Source organism: Thalassophryne amazonica, chromosome 3 (genome assembly GCF_902500255.1).
Source record: "Thalassophryne amazonica chromosome 3, fThaAma1.1, whole genome shotgun sequence".
Classification (NCBI taxonomy): Eukaryota; Metazoa; Chordata; class Actinopteri; order Batrachoidiformes; family Batrachoididae; genus Thalassophryne; species Thalassophryne amazonica.
The window spans coordinates 29,733,118-29,744,903 of NC_047105.1; the positions used below are offsets into that span (position 1 = coordinate 29,733,118).

The following is an 11,786-nucleotide window of genomic DNA, read 5'->3' on the forward strand; positions in this document are numbered from 1 at the left end:
GGTGAAAAAAATATGACCTCTGCCCAACTTCCTTGGCGGAAGAAATAAAAAATAAATCCTCAAAATTCTTTTAATCAAGGCATCATCAGCAGGGGTGCCGAAAAAGGGGAGAATAAGGAGATGGATTTTAGAGGCCCATGATTGACAGGGGCCCAGAGAGGCCCCTAATACTATTATAATACTGACAGTGGCTCAGTAAGGTTTCTTCTCATGGGGCACAAAATCCCCGTTGGAGCCGCTGGTCATCAGCCCTGCTCCTGGAGATCACCTGATCCATGTTTTCCAACTTCATCTACTAAACCCACTTACAAATTAACCACATCAGCTGTGCTCAGCCAATCCAACAGCTGGGAAACGGCAGATTTGAGGAATGGCCAGTGGCTGCAGCTGCTGCACATGGAAAACATGCAGGACCGGTTGGTGGTCATCTCCAGTAGCATGGCTGCCGATCCGATTTAAGCTGAGAAGCTAAAAAAGTTTGGATCTGGTCTGGAATACAAGCCATAAAATTTCAAAACAATTCCAGAAATTGTTCCTTGTCGTTTGGGTCATGGCAAAGGATTGTGCACTAATGACGGCAGTCTTAAAGCATTTCATTTTAGAAGCTAAGGAAAAAAGTGAATAGATACCATATTTTCCGTAGGACAAATTCTGGATTTTTGTGCACTGTTGTAGTGTAGTTTTTATTATTACCATTTATTTGTTTATTATTGGAGAGTTTGTTTCGTGCTTTGTTTCTTGGGAAAGCTCAACATAGTATTATTAATGATTTTTTTTTTTTTTTTTCAGTATACAAGTGGCGGGACCTCCCAAATTAACAAACAAAACCCACAACTTATACTCTGAAAAATATGTAGGCATAGGATCCTGTGAACAGCAGAATACACCAGAACAACACACCACCCATGTGACTGAGTCCATCTATAGTCATCCATGAGCCCAAAGGCAATTTTGAACAAATCAGGACCACTTAAAGGGACTTGGCGACCCTTACAATCCAGCGTTAGGATACCCTGACCTACACAAAAATCTATGATGAACATCCCAGGGTGGTAGCTGAAGCCAGATAGGGGGTCAATGTTGGATTACACAGGGGTCAACATTTAAAAATGTTCCAGTCATATTGAAAACTATACAACATTATTTATCCCAGCAGTCAGAGCATGAGGCGGGGTTCACCCTGGACAGGACGTCAGTCTGTCACAGGGCCGCATATAGACAAATGTATTCACACCTACGGACAATTTAAAGTTCCCAGTTCACCTAACCTGAATGTCTTTGGGTGTGTGAGGAAGCCGGAGCACACCCGGAGAGAACCCACGCAAACACGGAGAGAACATGCAAACTCCACACAGAAAGGCCATAGGTGGGAATCGATCTCATGACCTTCTTGCTGTGAGGCAACAATGCTAACCACTAAGCCACCGTGCTGCATATTATAGATACAGTAGTGCTCAGAATAGTAGTGCTATGTGACTAAAAAGATTAATCCAGGTTTTGAGTATATTTCTTATTGTTACATTACATCATTTCCTGATCAGGAGAGAGCAAACGAGCATGACCCTTCGCCAAAAAACGTCCTCGTCCGCTCTGAAGGGCCCCGCCCATTTGCTTCTCCTGTTTATTGAATAAAGTTACATACAAGCATATAGGAGTGACAATATCACAAAACAATGGAAAGACACAAAGTCTGGTCTCACGTTGATATGAAAACTGTTATGGCTTTGAGCCCTCTGTCTCCTAGGCTTCCCATAACAATGTCCAGCCCTGAATCAGTGTGCCGGTCACACCGCTCTTCCCTCAAGGCTGAACCGTTAAACATGCACATCTGCGCTTAGCAAAAACATAGCTCTAGCAAAACAGTCTGCACATTCACTAAGCCAAAGATCAAATGTTACTTTCTCGTGGGAGCAGTTTTAATTATTACTTGAACAGTTCAGTGTATGACTGCTTTGACAATGAGTGATTATTTAAAAGAATAATGGTGCATGAACTCTCACACATGCATATCATACAGAATCAAAAACAAGATCAAAGGTGCATCAAAGTAAAGGCATTAACAATCAAAGTAAAGACATTAATATTTGATAATAATATTGCTAATATATAGAAAACCCTGTCACTACTGTAGATAAATAATCATGTCCACAATGAGTAGCATTTCTGCTTCACAGCAAGAAGGTCCTAGGTTTGATGCCCTCTACCTTTCTGTGTGTGTGGAGCTGACATATTCTCCCTGCACCCACAAGTTGCCTTAGACTCCTCCTGTTTCACCTGCCAGATCAAAGCATTATCTCCAGACCTGAAGCTGGTCCTCAGACACAGGACTTTTTGATATCCACTTCTGGTTACAGCGGACTAATTGACAATATATTCTTCTCTACTGTGGGTACAATCGGAAAACACTGACTGTAGCATAGACCCACCTACCTCCTGGAGGATGTTCTTGAGCTGTCCAAATGTTGTGAAGGGGTTTTCTTACCAGGAAAAAAATAAAAAATAAATAAAATATCTGTCATCCACCACATGGTATCTGTAGAGTTCCAGGCTTTTCCTCATTAGTATGTTCTTTTTTAAGAGTGGAGCAAACAGTTGATTTAGCCACCTCAGGTTTTTCCCGTCACTCTGGAGTCTTTGTTTCAGTATTTTGAACCTGAAGAGGTGGACGTGGGTCATCATGCTTTGACCCAGAGAGCCTAGAATGTCATTTATTTAACCAGTAGAAGCAGTTTTGGGATAGTTTGGGCAGATTCTCCATTTACAGGTTGTTGGCTGTTTCTCCATTTACAGGTTGTTGGCTGTTTGTTTTATTGCATTTGTATAAATCAGATTTTTTTTTTTTTTTAATACTTACAGCTGCAAAGTCAGCTGACCCATCATAGTCAATCATATTCACCCACACGTGCAAAGCATGAATTTATACAGCAATCTTTTAAAGTAACTTTGAAAAGAGGAAAAAAAAAAAAGAAGCACAAAACACTTTTTGTTATACTTTATATATGCTGATTTGTGGGCAGTAGCACAATGAATGCTGCACTACATACAATTTAATGTTCAAAATGATTCATATTATTTATTTTTGCTTGCCACAGTTGCGAGGGCATGCTGAATGTTGACTGATTGATTCCTTCATTTTCTGCCGCTTATCCAGGTCCAGGTCGCAGTGGCAGCTGACCAAGCAGCTCATCCCATACTTCCCTATCCTCTACCAAATCCTCTAAAGCTTCCTGGGGGATACCAAGGCTTCCCCAAGCCAGCTAGGAAACACAATCCCCAGCATGTGCGGGGTCTTCCCTGGAGCCATCTCCCCTTTGGACGTTTGATTTTGTTCTAAAGGACTTTGGTCTCCCTTTTGGTCACCCTCATAAACCACTGGATCTGGATCCTAGAATGACTTGGATGGAGTGAACTGGAGGACTCATCTGGATCTGATGGGTAGTTTCCAATCAAATCATTTTAATCAAGTACACAAGATGCTATTTGTTCAAAATCAATGAAAGAGAGTCTGGGAGGTATTATTCGGACCTATACTGCCATCTAGTGGTTTAGGTACAATACTATAAAGTCAGCATTGGCCATACTCGCCAGTTTAGTGATGAAAGTACAGTAAAACTTGCCTAAACCAGACAAAAGCAAAAGTCCCAATATTTTTGTCTGGTTTTCCATGTAATAAATCATACCAGATTTTGTATAAAAGATTTTCGCTCACATCGGACAAAACATCCCGCCCCATCACAATGCATTTCCATTAAAAACCCCTCAAATGTAGCAGAGAGAGCAGGCTGGGTGTGTCCAGTCACAACAGAGGTATGAAATGAGGTCCAGCACTGACACTCACTGAGGAGAGCTGGTACTGTATTTACTCACTTCTTTTAGTAAATTGCATTAAGACACCCACCAACGCGATGGAGAACTTTAAAAGGGTCATGTGGACATCAACGTCATTGCATGGCCACGGAGTTACGGAGTTGGAGAAGCACCAATCAGGCTTTAGGATTTTAAGGTACCACTCTGCAGCAAACTTAGAAAAAAGAGTGACTCGACCAAATGTAACCTTTTTAGTGCACATAATGTCTGGCGCTTATTTAAGACAGGCGTTTATTTTTTTCAGACAAAGTTCTGACCTAGTTATTAAATGAGGCAGGTCCCTATTCAAGGTCAGGCGTTTAGTCAAGGAAATATGTAAACATTAACTGGTGCTGGGGATTCCCTGTAGATCGTTCGGAGCTTCCTGGCTGTAACTAATTTGTTGCATACACAAAGGATTTTGTCTGTTTTACATACACACACATTATATATATATATATATATATATATATATATATATATATATATATAGAGATTGCTTTATTTCACACTCACAGTCCAGTTAAAAAAAAAAGACAAACAATAATAAACATACAAACAGACACAGGTCCTTAGCCACTTCATTAGCATCAGGGGAGGCTTCCATCCCATCATTAGGAGAGTGCACAATAGGTGCTAATTAGAGCTACTGTTTAGTCACTGGCTTATAGCAGTCGGACTCTCGGTAGGAGGGGTCTGGTTAGGTTAAAAACTCCAGCTTTTGTTGGCTTCTGGTTTATTCTTCTCTACAAGAGTCAAGACAGAAGTCAGACTACCAGAGCAAGAATTTTAGCTGAGGAAGCTTCTGTGATTTGAAGCGAAACATCCTCACGTCAAGCAACCCAGTCCAGTCGAAGATTCAAGCTTTTCTACTATTGGTCCAATGATTAAATATTTTTTCAAGAATCACTTAATTTCCACTTAAGACTCATAAGACTTTTCTCCTTTGTCAAAAGTTCTTGTTTTTAATGAAAAATTTCAAAACCAAATTAAAAATATGTGAAATGGTAGTACACGTAAGGATGATTCACTCAAACATCACAATTCACAACTTAAAAAAAAAAAACAACTAAAATGAAAAGAAACAATTTTTCAAATGTTACAAATTTGGAGTCAGACAAAATAATTATTTCTACATGACTCTTCTGGACAATTATTTATGGATTAAATACTTTTTGTTTTTTTTAAGCACAATAAACAGGTCAACATTCCCATCAAACAATCTGAAAGTAGAATCAAACATCGCCTGACACCTGCAGGAACTGGAAATAAGTGTTCAAATAATACACCATTTTTCTGCATGAACTAAAATTGTGGCGATTTCCCCACTGGGCAAACATGACCTGAAACGTAAATACAACGGTGGCCTGAAATCAGTTACAGTCCAAAAATCAAACCAATAAACAAAGAAAAGTGACGTACCAAGTCACAAGATCATCTTCCTTCACAAAAACATTTCTGACCTTTATGAACGTGAAGGAGGAAGACGATGGCGTCAACATCAGAATGGCAGCTGAAGACTTCTTCACACAGAGCGCGATCCAGGTTAGCCTACCCTGAGAGGCGGAGCTACGAGGACGACACCATCACCTCGAACAAACAGCATGGGGATGTTCCTCTTCGTAGACTGAAAACGGAATTGAAAAACTCAGTACAGGTCTTTCCACCAGACAAAAAGTGACAAAGAACGGGAAATCCTTTTGTGGACTTGTGACCGTATTAATTACGTTTCAGGCTGTACTCGCACCTGATCCAGATGCCCTGAAACATGCCTGAGTACAGCTCATGACTGCTTCATATATGGAGTTATTTTACATTATTAATATAATATTGTACCTTGTAGAGTTCTTCATACGTTTCCTCATCAATTTCAACCGTTGTAACCGTTTCCTCCACGTCACCAAGGATCATGTTGAGGTGTTGATCGTACGCCTGGAACAAACAAAAACCAAAAGCTGGAAAATTCAAACTTAAACACTCAACAAAGGGAAAAGTCAGCTGAAGCACATTTTGAAACAATGCCCTCAGCGGACAGGATGAGTGCGTTACACTCACATGCAGCCGGCCGCGGAGCTCCCGGTCATTCCTCATCTTGACGTAGATACGTTCATCCAAACTGAGCCTGATCAGGTCCAGCGGCTCCTCTACAGTGTTTGTCGCGGGTTGCTGCAGCAAACATACAATTTTTATGTTAAATAAATGCTGCGGTTAGTTTTTATTATTTATTTATTTAAGTAAAAAAAAAACAACTCTCTGATTATTTTCACAGCCAAAAACAAAAACAGTATGTATCCTCTCTCCAAATTAAATCCACATTAGAACCTGATCCAGTATATTTTGATTCAATGTCATTCTTATTGTATGTAAAATAAATATGAATTAGAACAAAAACAAGTCATATACAAATTAAAAATAAAAAGTAAAAAAACAATACGACATACACGTTAAAGTATAATTTATAAACAGAGTGCCTATTTGTATGTAGATATACATTCATTAGGTTTGGGTTTATCCCAAAGGCATACGCAAGGATGACAACTTTAAGCTATGGCCCAAACACAGCGTAACACAGTGGTAAACATACCACTGTCCCAGGTTTATTGAAATGTGTTGCCGGCATCCATTTCAAAATGAGCAAATATTTGCACAAAACAAAAAAGTCTATCAGTTTGAACATTAAATATCTTGTCTTTGTGGTGTATTCAATTGAATATAGGTTGAAGAGGATTTGCAAATCATTGTATTCTGTTATTATTTACATTTCACACAACATCCCAACTTCACTGGAATTGGGGTTGTATATTATTATATACATTATTACATATATAGTATTATATATTTAAATTATTATAATGGTCTCATGGCTACTGAAAACAGTGCTCTTCATCACTTCCTAATTTATTACCACCCTTGAAAAATGTCAGCTACCTATTTTATAAATATTATCCAAACTAGAGCCCATGGATCCCCACAGACAACACACTAGTGATGATAAAAAAATAGTGTGTATATGACAACAAGGCCCTAAACAATTTATAAATACATTAAGACAGTAAACTAGCATTTTTAAAAATTACATAATTAACAGGAAATAAAAGATTGAGTTCTTCTTCTAAACTGTTGAGGTCTAAGATTCTAAAAGCATTCTGGACTCACACGCCATTCCAATTCATTCTAGAAACTTTCCATAAGTTATTACCACCCTTGAAAAATGATCAGCTACCCCACTTTATAAACACGGCCCAATCTAGAGCCCGTGGATCCCCACAGGCAACACGCAAGTATATTTTTAAAAAGGTCATTTTTATTTTCATACCAATATTCTGGCATTATACAACAAATTTCAGCCTTTTAGTTTTAGCTATGCCTGTTTGTATTGCTAATTTATGTTAAATATTGCCATAATTGTTAATTATCTTGTTTGTTTGTTTTAGTGCTTTTAGTTTTTATTTGGACCACAATGTAAAGAAGTGTTTTACATCATGTTTTCCATAAATGTATTCATCCACATGTTTTGGTATATGCATTGAATTGTACTAAATAAATAAATTCATTCAGATAGTTTAAAAACGTAACATCTTCAAAATAAATACCACTAATCTCAGAATCTTTACATTTATCACTTACACGTGTGTAGTAACTATGGTGGTAACAAACGAAAACTAATCAAAGTCGTTTTGAGATGTTCGCTGTGTTATAATGGCACAATATGAGGATTAATGTTTAGCACTTCGATACACAGGCTAAGAGATGCTAACACAGCTAGCAGGCTGAGGAGGCCGCTCAGCGCTGTACAAACGCAACTATCAACAGAACGAAACCATTAAAAGCGAGCTGATTAAACGCTTTAAGTTTCTTCGTCCAGGATCATTGTACACGCGGTAAAACCGACACGAACACAAAAATAGTTCACACAAAAGGACCAACCTGTTCAACTTCGTCCGCCATAAGTTTTGCGTCTGCGCAGTAGGATTCGGGAAGTTGCCAGATCCGCGTCTATTACGCCTTTTGCAGAGTTTCTGTTGCAGATTCTATCTACCGTGTTTATATTTTATGGATGATTGTTTCCATTGATAAGTACTGTTAATGCTAAGAACTGGTTTAAAAGGAAAGTAATGTGATGTTGCCCCTCCAAGTAATACATATTTGCGCAATTTATAAATACTTCAATGCAGTGTTGTGAATAAAATATTAGTAAAACCAATCTTAACTTTGACAGTAATTATAAAATGTCATAACTATCAATTGTTGGTGCTTTTATTCGTTAATATGTAAACCTTAATTTGACATGCCACAAATTTATGAATTATTTGACCTATTTCTTCAAGTTTTAATAAAATGTAATAGACTAAAGACTCTTTTAAGAAAGTTGTTAAAGCATTTTTGTACTCTGAATGGTAATTTTGGCTTTTTTTTTTTTTTTTTTTTTTTATGCTGGATGCCCTTCCTGATACAACCGTACCCCTTATCCGGATACTGGCTGCTAGAGGTGGGCAATACTGGGAATTTTGGTATTGATCCAATACCAAGTAAATACAGGCCCAGTATCGCCGATATCAATACTGATACAGATACTTTTTCATATTTAAGCTTCATAGATCCAAAGGATCCAAAAGACCTAGGATAGAATTTCACTAAACAGTGTACATGACAACAAAATACTTTATTATCACAATCAATATTTTTGTTTAAAAAATATCACTCAACACAACCTAAAACAAAATCTCCTGAGGTAGAGGGCTGACAAACCACAATACAAAGGTGTGCTGCTCCTTGTTGTGTGACACAGCGCAGCGCTGCTCTTACAGAGTGTAGACTTTGGTGAATCTGCATGCGCAGCAGTCAGTGCGTGCAGGAGTGAAAAAAGCTTGAGTATTGATCTTTTTACACGAGGATCGTTCAATATCAATTACCACCGTTGGTATCGATATTATCAATATTAGGATCGACCCGCCCACCTCTACTGGCTGCACACCCCATGTGGCTGAGTGAGTTAGATGAGGTGGTGGACAGTGTGCCCAAGCATGAAAGAGTGGTGACTCAACGGACTTCAATGGGCATGTTGGCGAAGGGAAGAGATGTGACGAGTAGATACTGTATGAAGGACAGGAATGTGGAAGGACAGATGGTAGTTGATTATGCAAAAAGGATGGAAATGACTGAACATCTACTTTAAGAAAAGGGAGGAGCACAGAGTGACATATAAGAGTGGAGGAAGGTACACACAGGTGAACTACATTCTCTGTAGGAGATGCAAAATAAAAGAAATTGGAGACTGTAAGGTGGTGCCAGGAGAGAGTGTCGTTAGACAGCATAGGATGGTGGATTGTAAAATGATTTTAGAGGTGAAGAAGAAGAAGAAGAGAGTCAAAGCTCAACAAAGGATCAGACGGTGGAAGCTGAAGGAGGAAGAAACACACACACAGTCCCACAGCTGACTTATAATCACAACTGGGTAGTAATGGAATGCATTTAATTAGGATTATAATCAGATTACAAAACATAAGGAACGGTAATCAGACCAGATTACATTGGGAAAATGTGTAATCAGATTATAGATCCATGGCAAATGATTACTTGATCACATTTTCAAATTCAAACAACTCTATTGATCCCTAAAAGGGCAATTCATCTGCCATTCACCAGAACAATCACACAACCAACCACGCACAGTGTGTGTCAGAAACAGCACTCCAGATTAAGACAACAATCAAAGGTCAGTAAGGTCATCAGGAGTTAAAAAATAAATAGACAATGATACCAACAATAAGAACAATCGTAACATGATATCTTGTACAATGCACGATAAAGGAAATGTCATTTAAAATGGTTGCTGTCTGCGTTCAGCAGCTTGATAGCAGAATTAATAAAAGATTTGGAGTAACTGTTCGCTCTCCCCAATCGGTACATAATAAGTGTGGCCTGAAGGCATCACCGTGAACTGACAGGACAGCACATGATCAGGTTGGCTGAGAATACACTTAGCTTTCTTCTTCACCTGATTCTCCCAAAACGAACACAAGTCTCTCTGCTTGACCCCAATTATTTTAGAGCAAACATTGACAATGGTATTCAGGCTGTTTTTGTCCTTGATAGACCAACAAATGCAAGCGAATGTTAACAGACTTTCAATGAATGAGCGATAAAAGTTACTTAAAATCCTCACACTGACATTGAAAGAGCTGACCTTCCTCGTCACATGGATCCACTGTCATCCACGTTTGACAATAGACTCAGTGTTGATGTCAAACTTGACTTGAGAGTCAAACACTGTTCCAAGGTCTTTCTAAGATTCAACCCTCTGGACCTCTACACCGTGTATGACACTAGCTTTGTGTGCCGTTTTTGTATGCCTGAAATCAATGAACATTTCTTGAGTTTTGGACACATTCAGCTCAAGGAAATTCAATCATCACACCAATTAACAAACTCAGATAGTGCACGACCATGATCAGACTCTGAGCCTTGTTGTAGAGACAGGAGGACAGTGTCATCAGAAATCTGTTCTCCTGAGAGGTCCTGCAGCTATCAGTGTACATGACAAACAGCAGAGGGCACAGCACACATCCCTGAGGTGAACCTGTGTTTGAAACAATTGTAGAGGACATATTTCCATTTACAAACACCTGCTGGATCCTCTCAGTGAGGAAGTTTAAAATCAGCAGGAGAAGCTGATCAGGGAGATTAAAATAAGTTGGCAACCTCTCAATCAAAATGTGAGGCTGCATCTTATTAAGAGCTGACGAAAAATGAACAAATAAGAGTCTCGCATGAGATTGTGCTTGTACACAGTGTCCATTATGGTCAGCACAGTGGTGCACAGTGCAAATTTTGATTATTAAAACATGAAAATCATGATTTTTTTCAATGATCTAGTGTTATTTTATTTAGAAATTAACTAGAAGCAGCTCTACTCGTGTCACCGCTAGAGGTCAGCCAACAGTATAGCTTTGTTGTTGTTTAGTTATTTGTTTTGTTTGTTTTTTAAACTAGTGTTTGCAAGTAGCACATTTAAAAATGTGCAAGAACAAGAACATTAACACAGAGTGCGATGTGTGTCATTTCTTTTGAGAAAAAATACATAATTTTCAATAAAAACATTTTTGAGATACAGTACTTTCTTTAATTTTTAAATTTCATTTATAGTTTGTTATGAGATTTTTGTTATTGTTCATAACAAAATGTCTTTCAGAAAGCGCTGTAACTAGGTTTAAGGATATGATTCCTTCATGTTCTCTAATGCCATATACCAACACAGTGCAGAGTAGCTACCTAAACTCTGTAAGTCAATCAATCAATCAATTTTTTTTTTATATAGCGCCAAATCACAACAAACAGTTGCCCCAAGGCGCTTTATATTGTAAGGCAAGGCCATACAATAATGATGTAAAACCCCAACGGTCAAAACGACCCCCTGTGAGCAAGCACTTGGCTACAGTGGGAAGGAAAAACTCCCTTTTAACAGGAAGAAACCTCCAGCAGAACCAGGCTCAGGGAGGGGCAGTCTTCTGCTGGGACTGGTTGGGGCTGAGGGAGAGAACCAGGAAAAAGATATGCTGTGGAGGGGAGCAGAGATCGATCACTAATGATTAAATGCAGAGTGGTGCATACAGAGCAAAAAGAGAAAGAAACAGTGCATCATGGGAACCCCCCAGCAGTCTACGTCTATAGCAGCATAACTAAGGGATGGTTCAGGGTCACCTGATCCAGCCCTAACTATAAGCTTTAGCAAAAAGGAAAGTTTTAAGCCTAATCTTAAAAGTAGAGAGGGTGTCTGTCTCCCTGATCTGAATTGGGAGCTGGTTCCACAGGAGAGGAGCCTGAAAGCTGAAGGCTCTGCCTCCCATTCTACTCTTACAAACCCTAGGAACTACAAGTAAGCCTGCAGTCTGAGAGCGAAGCGCTCTATTGGGGTGATATGGTACTACGAGGTCCCTAAG

The 11,786-nt window shown here is 39.0% G+C and overlaps 1 protein-coding gene across 1 annotated transcript; it reads right to left on the reverse strand.

Annotated features, from left to right (window-relative positions):
* Nucleotides 1-4,801: 4,801 nt before the first annotated feature.
* Nucleotides 4,802-7,856, reverse strand: LOC117506466 (U6 snRNA-associated Sm-like protein LSm3). Its single transcript, XM_034165965.1, has 4 exons — nt 7,774-7,856; nt 5,902-6,012; nt 5,683-5,778; nt 4,802-5,473 (listed from the first exon to the last, which is right to left on the reverse strand). The coding sequence occupies exons 1-4, from the start codon at nt 7,792-7,794 to the stop codon at nt 5,393-5,395; spliced, it is 309 nt and encodes a 102-aa protein (XP_034021856.1). The 5' UTR covers nt 7,795-7,856; the 3' UTR covers nt 4,802-5,392.
* Nucleotides 7,857-11,786: the final 3,930 nt, after the last annotated feature.